The sequence below is a fragment of the Harpia harpyja genome, chromosome 2 (genome assembly GCF_026419915.1).
Source record: "Harpia harpyja isolate bHarHar1 chromosome 2, bHarHar1 primary haplotype, whole genome shotgun sequence".
Taxonomy (NCBI): Eukaryota; Metazoa; Chordata; class Aves; order Accipitriformes; family Accipitridae; genus Harpia; species Harpia harpyja.
Genome location: NC_068941.1, coordinates 88979331 through 89000124, shown reverse-complemented (window position 1 = coordinate 89000124; position 20794 = coordinate 88979331). Strand labels below are relative to the sequence as shown.

Here is a 20794-nt window from a genome sequence, read left to right as displayed (position 1 = left end):
AGGAGACCTCCCTGCTGCAGGGCACAGGAACCAGTCTCACCTCGCATTTCTGGACAGGCATCACCAGTAAAGCAATACTGCACGGCTGAGGTGTGTTTGCCGTGACGTGCAACCTTTGCAGACCAAGCCTCCCTGCTGCCTTTCACACCACCCATTGCCTCCCCTTCACCTGCCTTGATTCTGCAAACTCCCTAACACATCCCTGCATTTCTCACGTGCTTTTGGGGCACATGCCATCGGCCTGAAGTTGCGTCATATCTGCCCGCTGTCCTCCATGGCCAGGAATCATGGACCCTCTAACTCTCCATTGCCTGTGTAATCCCACCACTACCATCATCACAGAGGAATCCTGAAAGAGGTCAACAGGATAAACTTCATGGAGAGGCACGAAGCGAGCATTGCTGGGCAGGACGATAGTTGCTGTTGCAAAACACCATCCCGGGATCCAAAAACCAAGGGAAGTGCTTGAAACCACACTTGCAGTGAGCCAAGGAAACAGGCTCCACATGCCGGCAAGCCGAGTGCACCCAGTTTTTTCCATGGCCATCGTGCAGAGAAGCAGGCAGGGCAGCTTGCACATGAGCCAGCTTTTTAAAAAAAAGCAAGCTTTCAATTTAGTCTTTAAAAATTGCACGGTAGCATTTTTATTACAATACCAGTGTATTCAAAATGACTTTAAAATTAAAAAAAACAACCGACAGACACTCAGGACTCATCACCAACACGTAGCTACTTCTCTGTATTCCTAGTAAAAATGCACACTGAGATTCGGTTACAGTTGTAAGAACAAACCAGTAGCATAGAGCAAACTATGCAAAGAAACTTGCATCCTCAAACCAATCATCATAAATCCAGGGAACTCAAGGTCAGAATTAAATTTAAATCCAGACATACCTAAAATATTGAAGCACACAGCTGGGTGCTCAACAGCCTTAGCATGGCCCTGTAATCATGCAGCACAGCATCCCAGCAGTCACAGGGAATGCCTATTAGCAGCTGTCATCTCCAGTCCAAGTAATTGGGGGGGGAAATAAATCTCCTCCTCCGCTTCTCATCCACAAGATTTTTTTTTTTTTTCTTTCTAAGGCCAGCTGCATTTTGATCCTGTGCTACTGAAAATGTCTATACTGGAGAAAAGCGTATCAGTACAGCGGCAGCTGCGCACACCCACGTGCTATTTTGGCATCTTGGTCCAAGCTATTTGCAGGCACGAGAGGCAACGTTAAACAGGAGAGGGGGTGCGCAGCGTGCTAGGCTCTGACCGCTGTACATGAGCAGTTCTTGGTCAGCTCTGACCTGCAGGGACAGCATGTGAAGCGAGGGAAGTCATCCAAACCCTAGGTCTGAATCACTGATTTCAGAGACATAGTTGTCTTTCTATGGAGCTGCCCTTAATCCATGCTCTGAAGAGCATCATCTTCTCCAGCTGACAGTCAGAACAGCACTCCTACCAACATCATATCAGCATTTCAGTTGTGCACATCACTGTGCAAAGGTTTGCCTCATTTTTTAAGTGTATGTATATGCTCACATCACCATGTTGATATTTTCTGCCACTGCGGGAAAATATACTTACATAAACCTCACATTATACTGCTCAGAACGCGGACACCAATATCTGCTGGCAAGAGGAGTAAACATCACCTTAAAAAAAGCATAGCCGAAACACCAACCCATTCAAACTCATACTAGATCACCACCTATTAAACATCAGCTTCAACAGTGCATCCAAGTGATGCTGAAAAAAAAAGTTTAAAAAAATGCTGGTTTGCCTCCATCTATGTGAAAGGCACGCTGAACATTTTGGCCGTCCTGACAAACTTGATCCGATAATGGCTTTTGGATGGATTATTCTTGGCCCCCCTGCATAGCAGCATTCACTGCGCTTACCCTGGACGCTTCACATGCAGCACCATCCTAAGTGACCTCCTCCACATGCCACGCATATTTCAGACATTAGGCTAGATAATAAAACCACATACCGGAAATCAGCAAGTGTTAATAAGATGTAATTCATTCCTGGCAAGCCTAGAACTCAGATCTTTGGGAAAAAAAAAAAAAAACACCAACAAAACCAAAACACACACGCAGGTTCACAGGGCCAAAGTCCAAAAGGAGTTCAAGTGCGCAAAGCTACTTTCATCTGCCCGAGCGCCGTGTAATTAAGAACAATATTTGGAATGCAGCAAATTCCCCCAGAACCATAGGTAATAAAATTCAGATTTAAAAAAAAACACGAGGAAAGGAGTCAATGAGAGCTCATCATTTGTACAGCGAGACTATAAGGTTTCTCTGCGCGCTGCGAGATCCCTCCAGTTCCCGCGTCCGGCTGACCCCGGGAACGTCTCACTTGACTTCACCCCACCACAGGCTTCCTCTCCAAGAGAGGGGCCGGCGAGCTCCCCGCATCCTTGACTGCCAGCCAGAAACGCAGCAACGGCTCCGAGCACTCCAAGACAGATCCTTCTGATTATCACAAAATGAAATTTTCAGCTCTTGTCATCATCGGCCTCAGATTTGTAATGTTACAAAAACATGATTTCCTCTCCCCATTGTATCAAGCCCTCTTCCATTCCCGCTGGTGAAATCAAACAATTTTAAAAGAATTTATATGATACTAATTTAAACCGAATGTATTTAGCTGCCAATCGCAGTTCCCGACTCTCCCAGGCCTCCTGCCAGCTCCGCTCCGTTCCAGAGCGGCTATCAATCACGGCCAACAGACCGAGGAAAAAGACCCAGCGATGCAAGAAGCGATACTGGTAATTCTGGCAGTGGAAACCCTGCCCTTAGCTTTCGGCAAAACGACGTGAAGTGACCCCACGCAACAGGAGGCTCCGAAAGCTTCAGCTCCTCATCACTTCTCATCGGTGAAGCGGCTCATGATACTTTTTGCAGGAATAAACCTAGCACGTTGCTCAAATTCCAGCATCGTTTCCAACTCAGCTTTTGCAACTGGAAGTGGCAAGTTGACCTTCCTCCCCAAGCTGCTGTGCAGGAACGCCTTTACTGCTGGAAAGCCATTGAGTCCAACCTCAGAGATAACTCTGTTCCCACAAAGGGTGAAGGAAATGCCTTCTAGTGTCTGCACCCTGCTCTCACAAAACAGCAGAAAACTGGGATTTGGGGGAGACTGAGGATGTATACTTCACTGTATCATCGGCAGGCAAACTAAAAACATCTAAATGTTAACCTCTTGGTGCATCTGGTTTTGACGTCCCTTGCAACAGCCCAATTAACGTCTATGTGGAAGGAAAAAAAAAAAAAAACCAAAAACTTTTCCACTTGAGTAGTTCTCTGTTGGATACATTCAGATGCTGAAGCTCTGATGCACCCATAACAGAGATGCTGGCAACATCAACAGGCAAAAGAAAAATTTGCCATATCCCAGACCTCAGTTTAGAAATCCTTACAGTCCAAAATGGCTGGAACTGAGCAGAAGGTGGTGAATGATGAACTTCTGCAAGTGTATAAGGTAGAAAAATATTGAAAGGAGAAGGAACAGAGTGCTTGGCTCAGGTCAAAGCAGGGACCATAGTGCGGGCTAAGAGGCTATCTGGAGCTGAAGAACAAATAACAAACTTAAGGGAAGCTCAAAACATTAGCAGTTGAAACAAACACTGAGGGACAAAAGGTGAAAAGCAGACAAAGAGTCTAATGAACAGAGAGGAAAAAGAAGTGAGAGTTGTTACAGGAAGAAAGAAAACACCCTTTGGAGGTTTTGTTCAGATGCATGGCTGCTTGCTGGCTCACAGCAGGAGTTTAGATAATCCAGTATTGCAAAATCGAACACCAAACTCCACCAAATGAGGATGAGAACAAGGTGAGGAAATATAGTTCTCCCCCCAGCTTCTCACTATTGTCAGATCAGGCAGTTCTTGAGCCCAAAACAGTCTGTTCAGTTAGCAACCCACGGGGAGCCCAGAAAAAGCACTTGGCCAGTTTGCTCTTGAAGACATGGAAAATTGTGCACAAGGAGCACCACAGGTCTATCACCCGCAGAATGAAGAACCAACTTTCCCCCTGCCTTATTTCAAGCATAGCCCCTGCTGGTTTCACTCACTGGGCCCCAGTTCTTGTATTTGGGTAGGGTAGGAGCAGCCAGTCCCTACCAACACCCCCCCCGCCCCGTGCCTCTCCTGATTAGGCAGGTGACAAATATTGCAAGGAGGAGGAAGGGTCAGAAGTGGTAAGCAAAACACCAGGAGAGTGCCCACAGCAGAAAAATAGATGCCAGTATGGGCTAGTGCAACTTTTTTAGCTTTGCTGTAAAAAGCCACATTTCTTTAGAGCAAAAGACGGAGAATTAACAGCGCTCCAGGCAGGGCGTGAGCTCTCCCCAGGAGAAGGGACAGGAGGGAGGGACGTGAAGAACGGGAAGAAGTGCACCATGGATTTGAAAGGGACGGAAAGCAAAGCTACAGAAATATCTCTAGTCAAAAGATAGCAAAGGAAGCTATTTGAAATGATGGGGAATTTCTCAAAATTGGTCTGCCTAAGCAGCCACAGAAACGTGGCCGGACGTGCGCATCTCTCCCCACCCATCAAAGCAATCAGCCACAGTGCCAGATTTAAATACCCCTCCCAGCATCATGACAACAAAACTGGAAACTACAAGAAGAGGATGCAACATCTGCATCCTCTTATGTCTCTAATTGGTACATATCCTTAATAGGATATAAAGAAGTTATTTGTTTAAAGTAGCATATTCGCTGCATTAATTGGGCACCAAAAGACAAATTCAACTCCTATTCCTTCAGCCACAGGAACCAAGGAAGAATCTTTTAAAAAGTTTGGCTGACGTAATGAACAAAAATAGAGTATTTTTTGTAAACAATCACTGTTCTAGAAACTGCTGTATCAGGTAAATTCAGCACAACACCACCTGTAGCCATCCCAGACATCACCACCACGCAAATCTGGCTCCACGACAGGATGTCCAGGTCACAGCGTGTTTTCTGCAGATTCAGAAAGACTAGTTTGATTTGATGCAACAACTAACAAAAAAGTTTGCTGAACTCTCGGATGCAGAATGGCTTCTCTCCAGAGCTCTATTACACAATATAAGGCTTGGTTTGTTTTCCCAAAATACTAGAAAGAAGTTGAGAAGACAGTAAGGCAGCAAATATATTGTAAATTAAATAAATTAATAGAAATCCTCAAGCTAGACCACTTTACAGAAAGGATGGTGTTTATAAGACAGAAAATTGAACTTGCCTGTACCTCTAACCATAAACATAACAGCACAATCTTATCATCTCGTGAAAAATTATAGCAAGAGTTCTTCCCATAAATCAACAAGTCCAATCCATCAATCACTATCAGAGGAAGTAGTTTACTGCTCATGAGAGGTAACATTTCATTACTAGTGGATTTGAATTTCATCAAAGTAGCAAAGTTCTTTTTAAGAGCCACTGTGAGCAATGCTCCCTGGCTGTGATAAGAAAAACTATTGAAATTCAAAACTAGAATATTAAAGAGGAGTGGGAAAAGGCAATTCCATTTTAATATACGCATGGGGATGTTCAATTAATGAGGTTCATCTTTTACAGACATCAACTGCTAGGCAAATGCAAGCAAGCCACAATGAAATTTTATGCAGTATTTGAAAATCAGTTTAAGATGCAAAAGAAATTAAGTTGCAGTCAGCGCGTGAACTTCTATTGCTTTACCCCGAACCTGGGAAATCAGCACTGGTGTCTCCAGGTCTTCCAGTTGCCACCAGGCACAGCAGCACAAATGCCCCTGTCCTGCTAAGCGGAAAATGCAAGTTACACACCCCGACTGCACCTCCCAGACTTTGGACTACCAAGAGCCTAAGGCAAAATACAGGTGGGAGAAGACAACGACAAAAATGGACCATCGCTTTTCAACGGTATAAAAATCAGAAGATAGAAACTCTAGTAGCAACCACAGAATGAAGAATCATTGCTTCACCTAGTAAGAAAATTACTTCAATATTTAAAACTAAGTTTACTGCCTTGGGACTGGAAAAGTAGAACTTTAACGTGACTGTGAACCAGCCGCCTCTTCCCCAAAAGCCTCCAACACGTGTGTGCACACAAGTCCTACCTGTTTCATCGCTGTCTCTCCAATCTTGTCAGAGTGCTTACGGATACTCTCCAGGAAATCCTTGAGGTCTGACATGGAAACTTCTTTGATCTCTTCACGCAGCTTTGGAATATTATCCACCATGATCTTGCAGAAGCGGTAGTGGCTCACTTGGGGCAGGTACGTGTGCTCGAGATGCTCCAGGGTCTTCAGCGCAGGGTAGTGTCTGGGGAAAGCAAGCAAGGCAGATGCGGAAAGAAGAACGGCTATTTCCATCCCACTTCCCCTCCAAAAAGTGCATTAACTGTAAATAATTCAATATATCTAAGAATCTCAGCTTTGTTCAAAGGAACATAGACCTTCGCATCCAGGTAGCATCATTTTCCTTTTGAAACAGAGAAGCAGAGGAACACAAAGGCAAGTAGCAGCTCCTTACTCAGAGCTCTGATGTGCAGACAAGGACCACCTGGGTCACAAGTGACCAGCATCAGCTGAGCCCAGTAGCAGGTCTCACCCCAGTAAAGCCATTTGGGGCACCATATCAGAGAGTGAAGGAAAAGTCGGCAACCACACACAGTATTGTTAGGCTACATGAGGAAAAACTCAGCCCCGCACACACCGAGGAGCACAGAGACACAATGGCTTATGGGGAACCCCAGGAAGACCCTGCACTGGTCTCCCCAGGAGAGCCAACAGCCTCATGGATGGAGGTGACACCCATCAAGGTGAGCAGGTCACCAGAGCACCTCATAGAGCAAGGGGTCTGTGTCAGGCATGGGGCACATTATGTGTTATCATATGCTATGATTCTATAATTCTGTGATTCTATACCATAGAGTGACCAACTAGTGTCTAACACATGTTAATATCCCGTAAACTGCTACTAGCCCAGATACTTGTTATTGTGTTGTAAAGATCTTGGACATGAGAGCTCAGCTTTCTTTCCCTGTGCATACCAGGAGTCAGACCCTACCTTCCTCCCAGCTGTTCTAATGCTGCTAAGCACAGTTAAAAACACTTTCCACCCAAAGTACTTTTTATTAGATACAGGTGAAAACAATCTGGATACAAACCCAGATTAGGGGTCCAACAGATACATTTTCTACAAAGCCCCTGCCTCTCCAACAACTACTGTTGTACCACTGAGATGGCTTTCACAATGTTGAAAATAACTTACTTCCCCACTCTAGAAGGAATATACCTTATAAATTTAAGAATGCAAGAATCCCAATGTTTCTTCCCCTATGCACAATGCATGCCTTTATATTTTGGTAATGTCCAATGGCCTTAAATTTCATCCTACCTTTCTGCATAAAAGCAAACTTCATAGCCTGACAGAAGATGCTAAATGGAAAACTATTCTAAGCAAATCGTTTTTCTCAAATGCCCTCCCCTCTTTTCCCTTCAGGAAGTGGGAGTCCATAGGATTTCCCTGTTCACTGAAATATGAGAACCCTCCTGAATGGCAATGTAAAATGCAAGACCATCCTCCTCCTCATCTGACTACAGATCTGGTCAAAGTTTAAAAAAGAAAAAAAAAAAATTATCAGGGAACCATCTAGGAAGCATTAGCAGGGTCTATAAAAACATATTTCAGACTAACACCAGGTCACAGTCACCTCGTGGGAGAATTAAGGCTACTTTAGCTGACTACACCCACAGTTAACCCTGGCCACAAGCACCTGCCACTTACACCTTGAATTTTCGGGGGAGAAAAAATGTTTAGTCATAAGAAACATATTAGCACCACTGAAAAAAAAAAAAAAAACCAAAAAAAACACCTGACACTCATATCCCCATTCAAAATAATTCTTGCCTGAACTCCAGGCAGGTCCACAGGGGAGTTATTTTAACCAGAAGTGGCCTGTCCTGTTCCCAACACCAGAAGTCAAACAGATTAACCCCATAACCCGACCAGTGTTTACACTATGGTAAGGTATGAAAAACTATTTGCAATAAAATGCAAACCTCTCTGGAGAGAAACTTGGGAGTGCACGGAAAGCCAGGAATTAAACCACAGGAATAAATACACATTGGGGGGTTTGTTATATTTCAGGGCATTGTTTGTTGAACGAGGAGCAGCGAAAAGGTGGCCGGGGGGGACGGCGCGCGGTCACTGATGGGGTCCCTGGCTGCCTGCCGAAAACAGAGTCCAAAAGACGTGGGGGCAGAGGAAAGCTCAACGCTGTTCTTGCGTGAGACGTGTAGCGATTCCTGCTGCCAAAGTACTGCCACCTCGGCCCAGATTGCATCCCTTATGCTAATGCCTATTATCAGCCACCCAGAGGGGCCACGTTCTTGCCCAGCTCTGTACCCCCGGGACCACGGCACCAGTGAAACGGGAGCGCTTGCCGAATGGGGGAAACAGCAGTTTGATAAAACAGAGTCAGAGCTGGCTTTTGTTGTTTGTTTTTTTTCTGGAAGTACGCAGGCCCTGCTCTGGTGCATACAGCTCTACAGAGGCTTCTCGGCTACAAGCAGGACGAAGCACTCTCATTTCGTACTGCTTGGAGACCATATGGATAGGACAAGTGACCCACAGGTGAAAAAAAGACTGATTCCTCCAGAGCTCTGCAGAACCAGGAGGGATCTCTGGAGGCAGAGATTTTTTTCTTCTCATCGCTTTCCAACAAGCAGCCACATGTGTCCCAGCCGTTGGAGAAAAATCTTTCTGTCCCTTCCTTAAATTCTGGACAACAGCAGATGAAACATTTCTCTCCATCTCTGCTCTCTGCTGGTTACACAGTCACTCCTCCTGGTTTGGACCATGAGTTCCCCAGCTCCAGCTCCAGTTAACAGACACAGATTCTGCATTTGGCAAACACCTGCGTTCGGTTTATAAACATCACACAGCAAACAGCACATAACTCATTTTGTCTACCTTGGGAGAGTTGAGTTTATTCACCCCGAATGCAAAACCTATTACTCCTCTGAGATTGTGTACTCAAAACCCGAGACTCACACTAGTAACCAACCCCCTTGCTGGCTATCATGAAATGATATATAAGTGAGAACGGGTGCAGACACAAAAATATTTAATAAGTTGTGCTGCGTTTGGTGAATGAAGCCATCAAATCCAGACAAAGAAAGGGGGGGGGGGGGGGGGAAGCCAAGGGTTCAGATTTTCCTTAAATGTGGCTTTCAACTTCTATTTGTTTCAAAATGAACCAATCCAATCCAAAGGGGGGGGGGAAGATGCAATTCTTAGAAGCAGACCCTGGAAACACTATCCAGAGCGAGGGAATCGAGCGGCATGTGGATTCCCTTCAAAAGTTCACAACGCTGTGATCAGCTCCAGCTCCCCACCCCACATCTGTCAACGGATAAGCCCCTTGCTGTTCCTATAAACAGACTAAAACCAGTTGGACAAACTAGACGCTGCCCTATTCTGTACCGAGCCATTCTGAGAAAGAGAGCGAGCGCTTTGCGAACAGCTAAATAAGCTCCCTATAACTTCTCCAGCCAGCCCAACTTTCAGGAGTAATGCCTATCTGTTTACCCAAGGCTTCTGGGTCCAAGGACCACAGAGATCAGCGGAGGCAGGAGGGGAAGTGTAAAAATACGCCCATCCAATTAGTTATCGCCTTGTTTGAAACATCTGGTTTCTTCTGTATTGTTTCTATGATGGATGGCAGGCACAAACCAGGCATCGGATCCGATTGCTCTCCCTGCGTGGCATTCAGCTGGAGCCTGCCGCGTTTTCAGTTGACCTCCTTCCAGCAGCTGCTCTTTGCCCAATTTGCCACCCCCAGGGCTACAACGCGCCTCCAAAGTCCCATGCTGCTTAAACAAACCATCCCCCAGGATCCCAGCCATGCAAATATCCCGGACCGTGGTTTCATCCTTCAGCATCAGAACAGATGCAGGGTGAGAAAAATCCTGGATTTACAGCTCATGATTTCTGAGCCACAAAGTCCTTTTAGTTCAGCTCACTCTTCTGAACAATTATTTCTACCACGAAATAAGCCGTATGCCTTCTCACCAACTTCTACCATCCTGCCCAATATTTCTCAGGTGTTTGGTTTCCATTCACGTTCATTGGATTCTCTCAGATTATATCAGGTTTTGTATTATGACATTCATAGAATTAAATTTACTTAATAACACATAAGTACCAAGTCATGCATTGATTGTATGCATCACAACAGTGAGCTTCCATGAAAAAAAAGTGAACATCCACCTTAATTAAAAAGCCTAACTCAAAACAAAATTAGAGCCACTACAGTCCCGGTTCTAGGCTGTACCACAGGAGGCTGAGCAGGACCGTGAAGACACCAGCCAGAAATCAGATAAGTTAACTTGGAAAGGCTGATTTTGAAGTCCTAAGTTTTGAGAACCTCTTTAATTTATCTGGCACCAAACAAGTGCTTTTCAACTCTTCTAATACAAACACCAGACTATACAAAATTTACCTTTTAGATTTCATTTGCTCTCGCAGTTTGCTGTACATCTCCAGGACTGGAAAGAGAAGGAAAAACACACAAGCATTGAGACACAAGCACAAAGCAAAGAGATGCGAATTAAAATAAACAGCTATACAGATAAAGAGCAATTTCAGATTCCTCACCAGGAAGACACAGTGTTAGCTTATCAACCGTCGCTGAAATATTTCTCTGTTGTAAACGGCATTGCTTCAGCTCTTCCATTGCTATTATCAACTTTGGAAAGGAAAAAAAAAAGTTTCACTAAGAACAGTAAACAGACGGAGTAGAGAGGATATAAACTGCTTTGCACTTGTCACGACCATCCAAACAATAGGTTGACAACAAAGCCTACTCTGATAACCAGAGAGCTCACCAAGCGCTGCAGAGCGTTGCTGAAGCAGGGAGGACAAGCAGCCTTGGGTTGTTTAACAGAGTAGCAGAAGCATTCCCTAAGCCTACTTTCAAGTAAGCAAGCAGCAAAACCAAAGCCATCAAAATACCAGCCCTGTAGCACGTCCTGTGAATTCCAAAAATTATTTCCCCTTCCTATTTTATTCATCTTTTCCCTACTCCCTCTCCAAGCTTTTCTTTTTCTAGTTCTTCTCAAAGACAGGATGTGGCCGCTCGCTCCCAGGGGGATTCTTACCATCACAAACTAACAAGGGATTTTTAAATGCTCAGTCTCCAACAGAAAAAAAACCTGTGCATCTGGACAAGGGCAAAACAAGGATCAGCCATCGCATACAAAAGAAAACTCCTTAGTTTCTTTTTTTCAAAGGGGCAGGTCATGGATTTGTCCTCTAGAGTACCAACTTATCTCCACCGTACCACACTGAGTTTGCAAAGTCCTTTTGAAATCCCAGGCTCTTCTACTCTTGGAGGTGAATCCTCCATTCAAGGTAACACAGAGGTATGTTTATTTGATTCAGGAGAGAAGCTGCATCACCTCCTCCCCAAAGTGCATTTTTATCTTTAATCTTCATTAGAATAATTGGTCTGACACAGTACAACATGGGGATTTTCTTGTTTGTTTTTCAAATGCAATGCAGCTGACCGAATTAGTAATGCCTGCATTTGTGTCAGCAAAATTAAATCTGGGTGTCTGAGAGGGTGGTTAAGAAGGAAGATAGAAAAGGTGCAAAGAGTAGAAGATTTATATGGAATATGGGTAGAGCAATGCAAGAAGGACCGTCCCTGGGAGTTCTCACACATCTCCATCTCAGGCACTTGAAAACCCTCAAGCATCAGTGCCTTCACACATCCTCAGCTCTGAAGTGCCCCCAGTCTGTTAATGTTCCCTCCTGATGAAGGGGCAGAAGAATGAATGCGGTTAGAGGCACATCACATCCAAGACATGCTCAATCACTTCCTTTTTGTCCATGCCTTGATGCCTCTACCCATGCAGCTCAAAAACCACCTTAATTGCTGCTGTACTGCATTGTGAAGCAGGAGCCAGACTCTCCAGCTCATATTCATAGAATCACAGAATGGTTTGGGTTGGAAAGGACCTTCAAAGACCATCTAGTCCAACCCCCTGCCCTGGGCAGGGACATCCTTCACTACGTCAGGTTGCTCAAAGCCCCATCCAACCTGACCTTGAACACTTCCAGGGATGGGGCATCCACAACTTCTCTGGGCAACCTGCTCCAGTGTCCCACCACCCTCATCATAACACACCTTCCTTATGTCCAACCCAAATCTACCCTCTTTCAGTTTAAAACCATCACCCCTTGTCCTATCGCTACCCTCCCTGGTAAAGAGTCCCCCCCCATCTTTCTTATAAGCCCCCTTTAAGTATTGAAGGGACACAATAAGGTGTCCCCAGAGCCTTCTCTTCTCCAGGCTGAACAGCCCCAACTCTCTCAGCCTTTCTTCACAGCAGAGGTGTTTCAACCCTCTGATCACCTTCGTGGCCTCCTCTGGACCCGCTCCAACAGGTCCATGTCTCTCCTGTGCTGAGGACCCCAGAGCTGGACGCAGTACTGCAGGTGGGGTCTCACCAGAGCGGAGCAGAGGGGCAGAATCCCCTCCCACAACCTGCTGGTCAGGCTTCTTCTGATGCAGTATTGTTATGAATGATCCCATTCACCCCACTCAGGGCTGCAGGAGCAAGCCCACAACTTGATTATTGTTGCTTCAAGTCCCTCCTGCTTCCCAGGTTTTGCCTTCCACTAGCTTTCAATCCACAAGCAGTAAAAAAGAAAAATCACTTCCCAACACTCTCACACAACTCATCTTTCATGCAGAAAAGCAAAATAAAGGAAATAGAATCAATGCACATTTTAATACCAATGCCGTGTACATTATCAGTTAATGCTGAGCAGTTATTGACAGACTAATTTCCCACTAGCGAGCGCAGCCAAGTAATGGAAAAGCAGAAAACAGATAGAATGAATGAATGTATCGCTTACTTCTTTTCCTTCATTCTGCAGCTTTCGGTTGGTGTCCGTCACCTGATTCTGCAGCGATATTGGGGAAAAAAGAGAAAGCACATCTACATGTAAATCAGGACAACGTTTTTCACAAAAAAAGAAATCGTACATAAACACCATCACTTTTCACACAATTTTCTCTTGCATGGCACAAAACTGTTTATTAGCTGATTTAATAGTCATCACCATTCTGGCACATGGGATGCCAACAGCCACACAGCAAACACCAAGGATTTTCTTCCCTACTATTAGGGAAAAGTAAAAGGCAACAGGATTTAACACTGTTGCATGGCAGCCTGAAAATGCTGCAGTCTTAATGGATCAAATTTTGTAGCAGATGCTCACGTGGATTCTCACGTTAAAAGCTATTTTACCTGAGGGGTAGAAGAACTGAATTTCCCCTCCCCAACACCAAATAGATTACAATTAGGTTTTAACTCCTTAATATCACAGCAAGAAAAGAACTCTTCAATGTGGGCTTTACCTATAAAGTTCAAATATTTTCTTTTAAATCTTCAGATGCATCTCCCACTGGATCCCTCCTCCTGGCTGGTATAAAAAGGTATTTTTATATACCTGGTATAAAAAAAGGTACGTATTTTCTTTACTAAACCATCTTTCTGTATTATCCTATCAAGCTGGGGCTCACAGTTCAAGAATTTCCCACTTTGCAAACTTGTAGGTTCCCTGGACTAGCAAGATCACAGCAGTTCAGCCCTTTATGGCTCTAGGCATCAGTTTGACTCAGTAAAGATACACATGAGAACAAGGCTGATTTTTAGACTCATCAGGATAGAAAATAAGCAGCTTACACATTATTTAGACAACAAGTAGAAAGATGACTTTGGGAATTCTCCTGAATACTCATTCAAGTTCAGACAGGAGAAGGTTTGTAAATAGAGATACCATCTTCTACAGACCAGCTGGGATAGCTGAAAAAAAATTACACAAACTTTCAAGTAAACACGCCCAGCTTCAGGTCTTTAGCAAAAGCAGCCAATTATAAGAGTAAATACCAGCAGAGAAGGACTGCTCAGAGTTCAGGTGCCTCACGTCAGTCTGAGACTAACATGCCATAAAACTACTTTTTTTCCATAGAATACTCTTTTCACAGCTACTAAAGTTGTAAATATTCATTTCCAGGCTCGTCTCTGTAAGATGTCTCAGAGGTTTCTAGTTTTACTCAGGCTTACGGTACAGTGGAAGCTGCTGCTGGATTTCAGCCGGCATCATCAAATTTTATGAACTAGTTCCTGTGTGTTTTCAGGAGTCCTGTTCATTCTATAGGCAAAATCAGTAACAGAGCTTGGACAACAGCATGAGCTGTGACTCGGAGCTCTCAAAGTATATTCAGGAGCATAAGATCATATTAACCAACTTAAGATCTTTGTTTCCTGACACTTTTCAACAATTGCAGAAACAAGCTGAATTTTTAATGAATTTATCACTAGTGAAGGAACTTCATTTGATGCTCTCCAATTATCCAACAGAATGTGGATGGTTCACGGAGCAGCAACAATAGCAGAGCAAAGCAGGACAAGCTTCAAGGTGGATTCAGAAGATAACAGCTATCTCTCTCCTTTTTGAGCTCACCACAAGGCAACCAGTTCAGGTAGGAGGGGAGCTTTGTATTAATATATATAAAATTGATTCAGGATCCAATTTGTTTCCTACTGACTACTGAAAGATATTGGGCAACAATGATTTCCCACACTGGTCCAAATTTCAACAGCAGCTCTCACACTGAGAGGTTGGTGTTGCTTCAACGAGCAGAGCCATCCAGCCTCACAGGCTTCCTTTTGTTTTAACACGGGCCATACTGGTTTTTAAGCTTACCACGATGCAAGAAGAGGATTCATCCCGTGATCTCCCCACACACAATTTCTCTACAGCATCTGCATCACATTGCTCCCCCTTCTGCAGTAGCTTCAGCTCTCCTGGCTGCTTGCCCTGTGCAAAAACTGCTCATTTCCTTTATGATGTATTGAGATTTTACGAGCAGGAGCACAGCATCTCTTCCAAAGATTATTTTATTTGCTTATATCCTGAAAATCCCACCAGGAAAAAGGAATCCATGTAGGGTAATTTAAAACTGCTCCTAAAATAATGCCAAGGCTGTACTAGTCTTCTATTAAAATTACATATCAATCCTGGCTAAAGCAAAAGAGTAAGAATACATTCTGCCCTTGCACACTACGAGTTTTCAGGGGCCGGGGAGTTGTGTTTTGTTTTGTTCTTAAGGTCTACATCCATACATTGAAAAAAATAGATGATTATTTATATAGACTCTCTGTAGACACGTTGAAGCTTTTCAGACGAGGAGATTTTATAATCTAAGACAGACGCACAGCAAGGGGGGACAGACAACAGGTGGGCACATGTGAAGAACGAGACGATGGGATCACACAAGGGGCTTACAGGATGCTCAAGTCGTTAGTTCATTCATCTATATACAGAACATGTGGTATGGAGCAGTGCTTTGGGTTTGGGGTGTTTAAACATCACTCTGCTAGCATCTAGAGAGTGTCAGAGTGATGAGAGAGAGGAGCAAAGGGCGCTGGAGAGGAATCCTGGGAATGGACCTGACGGGCACCACCGTGACCCCGCGCGGCTCTGCTGACTCCATCCCTTCGTCCAACACCCACCTACTGCTGATTTTCACCCTCCCTAAGAAAGGGAGGGTCACTGTGGAGCCATCCTTCAAGTCAGCAACTTAGGAACTTCCCAATCTGGAGGGTGCACCCAAAGTCTGGGTTCATTACCCCCCACTGAAGCTGTTTTCCCTCCATCACTCTAACCCCTATAGGAATCCGCTGTACGGCTGTTGCACTTTTAGGTCATCGCCGCATCCTGGGGCAGCGAGATCCCCCGCGTGGTTTCGCACGGGTGAAGGTGAGCTTCCCCTCGCTCTAAGCCAGTTGCCTCAGTGTAATTAGAACTGCCTTAATCTGAATGCACTAAGCAATAAAAATTGCTTCCTATTCGTTTTGTGTCCCCGTCCCCCCCCCACTCATAACTTCACAGATCTTATGACTGCGTGCGGCAGTACTGTGCATGTTGGCGGAAAGGATTAGAACCGCAGATGTCTTTTCAGAGAAAAGCCTTTTTATTAATTGCTGTTCAACAGTGGCAGGTGTGAAGTGCTAAATTTGGCCAGAGTTAATTAGCCGCACAAAAGAAGGCAACAAACGACTCTACAGTAGCTCTTTGAAAAGGGACCTGGTGATCACAGTACATCAAACTGAAGAACTATGCTGTTGCTAAGAAAGCAAGCATCACACGAGTACACATGAACAAAATCCTACAACACACCTGAAATAACCCTTCTACACCATTTCACTGGTGACTGATTGCCTGCCCCAGCTTAGAAACCATGCTTATCACAAAAAAAACCCAAAACAAAACCAAAACCACCCAACCCCATCAGTTGGAAGGACTTCAGCGTAGAAAAGTAAAAACAGTGAGGTGACTAGAAAGCACAACCCTCTAGGATGGATTGGGGCTACCTATCTTACAGAGGACAAGACCAGAAAAGAACATTCCTACAATCTCCAACCTGTAGAAGACTGCTGCAAAAACAGGAAGGAATAATCTCTCTTTTGTGCCTGACAGGTCAAAAAGTAGACCTAAAAAAGACTTTTCAACCATGTAACCTGAGTTTCCTAGAGAAGGAAGGACAGCAGTACCTGGGGGAGGGCTAACATTAGAAGAGGTTAGATAAAAATCCATCAGGAATGACACAGCTGAAGAACTTGCTTAAGAAGAGAAAGATGGACTAGGTGATTACTTGTGGTTGCCACCAGCCCTGTAACTCTGTGATCCTTTCCCCTTCGCACCTCGAGTCGTATTTTCCAAGTTAAACCATCCTAACGTATAATCTATCTTTGACCTTTTAATTTCTACTGGAGCCTTTATGAGATGGAACAGTCGGACTGGTACATGGTTTCCAAGACGCAGGAGTACCATGCATTTATAAGTTTGAAAACAGGTCAACACCACACTGATCACTTCCTAATGAGGAAGAATGTTGGTGCAGTACAAGATATGAAAATGTTGAAGATGTATAACAAAAAAAAAAAACAAAAAAAACAAAGCAACATGATTTTCCTTGGAAACCATCTAAGAAATTAAAAGTAAAGAGAATTGCCATAGTGAAGCTACATAGTTAAAAAAAAAGGAATAAGCAAATGCAAAAAAGTTTCAGTTTAAAAAATGCTATGGTTTAAATATCATCCAAATTAAGGAGATGCCTTTTTCAAAATGCATCCCAGGTATTTTCAATTAACTTATTTTTTTATCCATATATAGATTATTAATCAGTGACCCAGCATCTCTTCAAAACAACACAACGTTGCCTAGTCGAGAAATTCATTGCAGAGGAGCTCCTCCACGAAAAGTTCCCAGTTCAGTGCTAGCCTTTTGCAGGGCACAAAAGCAGGACAGAAAGTTTAGCCACACAGTCCTGATCAGGTTTTAAGTTGACTTGGGGCCACCTGAAATACAGCATTACAGTACAGAGGGAAGACGGCAGCTGTGTTACACATGAATGGGGGAAGATAACGGATCCAGCTCGTATTTAGCCTGTGCACTCTTAAAACAATGAACGCTGATATTTCTGCAAGCGTGATATTATATAAAGTACCCCAAAGCTAAAAGCACATGAGTGAAGATACATACTAGAGATGCAATAGAGAGGGCTTTTATTTTATTGCTGGTTGCACGTATGTTCAAAGACCAGCACTATTGAGAAAAAGACCAAGATCAAATAGAGAATGAATAGCTGGAACAAAACACACTCTCACCACTGGACCCACGGGTGATTCCCTGGGGAAACCCTTACAAAGAGAGTTCAGTATTTCTCAAATAAGCTTCTGTGTATATTTTTCCCATGTGCCGTTTTATAGATCACATAGTAATGGAAATCAACAGAGATCCTGAGGGTACAGAGATGGACTTCACAGTGCGCCACCAACAAAGTAGCTGTTTGTAGAATGGGAAACAGCAACAAGCCTTTGCAAACAAACAATGTGGAATTCTTGGCTAGAAACAATAGCTTTTAAAAAAAAAAAAAAAAAAGAATTCTTTCATGGTATTTCCAATGGCCTCATCCTGCAATCAACTGCTGGATGAATCCTTGCCATGGAAAATGCCATTGTAATAATACAGATGCTTCTGGTGTCAGGACAACACACACACACACACACACCCCCCCCCCCAAAGGTGTTCCTGTGAGAACGCATCCATTTGTGGGATGGAGATCTGTGTGTGTAAAGCTAGAAAACTGCTAGGAAATGCCAGAGGTAGCTTTAAATGAGTAAACAAATGTATGAAAAGCAGCAGTCAGCAAACTGAAGTTGGAGTTCTTCCTTCTTTTCCAGAAAACTTAACTTTCCAAGATTATTTCCACCCCCCCCTTATTTATAACTTCATCTTTTCTAATGCCCATTGAACATCTCCCACGCTCCTAACCTCCCAGAAAGGTCTTTCTCAACAGGTCAGACTCCACTGAGCCAGACAGACTTACTGTGCTGGTCTCTGGAGACAGCCTGCACCTTTTTGGCTGCCACACAACTCAGCCCCATTCACTAAGTGACTGTTCTGGGAGGTTGCTTTTGGTTTTCGAATCAAGGTCATACCTTGTTGCTGCAGCAAGGGATGGCACAGCAGTCTCCCCTGCATCTGTTCTAACTTGTGTAGGAAAATGAGGAAGGTTCTCTGACACCGATTAATTCACTGCTGTGCTTTTTTATATGCCCCAAATTGTGGAATACCTGTATTTTAAGGCATAGCAGCCAAGCTTCAACTGCAAGCCCACCTGGCCCCTACATGTAAGGATACCTCCAACCTCTAGATCCTTTTTCTCCCCAGAAGCCTGCCTAGCTTCCTTCCTACCGCTTATCCACATTCTGATCCTACAAATGGCTTTTTTCAACATACTACTAAATGCATTTTTTCAAGAAATAGGTAAATTCCACCTTTCTTTCATCTTTCTGCACAGCTTTAAAGGCCACAATACCTGGAAAGCCTATTCCTAGCTGTAACCATTTTACTTTCTCCATTCCTACCTCTAACCATTTTACCTTCTAGTTAAGCCAACCAAACCTGGAGATGTTACTGAAAAAGAATCAAGCTGTGCATTCGTTTACATAGGCTTTCAGTATTTAATGAAATTAGTAGTTATTTTTCACTACTGTTCCTGCTTACACCTTACAATGCTCTGATGTTCGTTTGCTTTTTAAATATTAACATTGCACTTGCCAACACTGGGCAGACACCTCATGACTTTGCTGCTTTGTCTCAGACACAACGCTACCTGTAATGAGAATTCAATGTCAGATGAGGCACTAGAGTATACGCTGCTACAGCAGATGCACTTCTGACTGTAGAGCTTATTTTTGCTTAAGAAATTGGTATAAGGCATACCAGGAAAAGCGTATTTCCTAATGCAGAATAGGCTTAGCTTTAAGCTTTCTCGTGTTTTTAACGTACCACACCGTTCCAGTTTGCCCAAATAATTGTCAAACTTCAAATGACTAATCTATTGCTACAGGAAGAATGGAGATACTTTTTTTTTTTTTAATTGTATTTTTTAGATAGAAGAGAGATACTCTAGACAAAAGGAGAAAAGGAGACATTCACATGGTTTCACAGAATCCCAGAGTGGTTGAGGTTGGGTCATCTGGTCCAAGCCTCCTGCTCAAGCAGGGCTGCCTAGAACAAGCTGCCCAGGACCATGTCTAGACGGCTTTCTCTTACCTTCAGTTTTTGAGCTTCTCCTCTAACTTTCAGCAGCTCTGTGATAGAGTCCACAAAGCCCTGGTAATGGAAGTTGCACATTTTCTCAATCTCACGATCATGGTTTCTGATTCGTGCTTCCAGTTTCTCCATGAAACGACCGTGTTCTTCTCCATCATAAACAGACCTAAAAAGAAAACGTGAACGTTGGTCAAGATTCCAGTATCTGTTATTGTCATTACTTACAAGAAATAGCCAAAATACAAGCTTTAGAAAAAACCTCCTGTGATAAAGGGATAGTTCTGTGTTTTATTTGCATACACCAGGCACCAAACTCAAGTTTGAAAATCCTTCTATTCCAGCCTTTCTTTTTTCTTTTTCCACCTGTCAAACACCAGCTTGATGTTCCCTCAGAGATCACAACATGGCCAACCCAGCGCTGAATCATCTGAAACAAAGTTTTCATGCTCTGTCTTTGAGCTCAGCCATCTCTGATCACTATCTGCTATCGTATGCTGTAACACTGAGCACTCCTCCTGAACAATTTTCTGGATGTTCTTTGGGCTTCAAAGGTAAAAGCTACAATGGAAAAATATCACCTCTACAGCTGCCAAAATCCATTTCCCTTCCCACCCCCAGTTTTTCCAGCACAGTTAACCCTGTTGCTGAAAGGCCAACACAGCTGAAGACTACCCAAACTGATGGGGACACCTCAATCCAAAATACAGCATACACTGTGCAAGCTGCAGGTAATGGGTAATCTTTGGTACAACCAAACAAAAACACTAGTGTTAAATTTAAGGTTGGAAGTTAAAAAAAAAAAAAAAAATCTATCATTTGTATTTTCTTAAATTCCACCCAACTGGGAAGAGAAGCTTGAATTGCCACGTTAAAACTTTTTGTTCTGTCCATTACTAATGCACACTGTCTGGTAATTATGATTATTTCCAACCGTTTTTTAAAGCAGCCTAGAAGGCAATGCTCTCTCATCCACAGAAAACAGCCGCTGTGCAGAAGCAATAGATCATGACTGCAAAATAAGTGAATGTTACTCTAGAAAGCAGAGGGATCATGTCACACCCTGAAATAGTATGGGATTTTCAGGGGGTTGTTTTCTTGGGTTTTTTATAGTAAACATACATATTTTCTACA

General features: G+C 43.7%; 1 protein-coding gene across 5 annotated transcripts in view; it reads right to left on the bottom strand.

Annotated features, from left to right (window-relative positions):
• EXOC6B (exocyst complex component 6B) overlaps window positions 1-20794 on the bottom strand; it is a 308866-nt gene that overhangs the window by 235504 nt on the left and 52568 nt on the right. For all 5 annotated transcript variants that reach the window (XM_052780871.1, XM_052780867.1, XM_052780869.1 and 2 more), the window contains exons 2-6: window positions 19664-19829; window positions 12887-12934; window positions 10619-10709; window positions 10464-10509; window positions 6073-6277 (exon numbers count right to left, since the gene is read on the bottom strand). In XM_052780871.1, the coding sequence (XP_052636831.1) occupies window positions 6073-6277; window positions 10464-10509; window positions 10619-10709; window positions 12887-12934; window positions 19664-19829 (556 nt within the window). The remainder of the gene's footprint in view (window positions 1-6072; window positions 6278-10463; window positions 10510-10618; window positions 10710-12886; window positions 12935-19663; window positions 19830-20794) is intronic.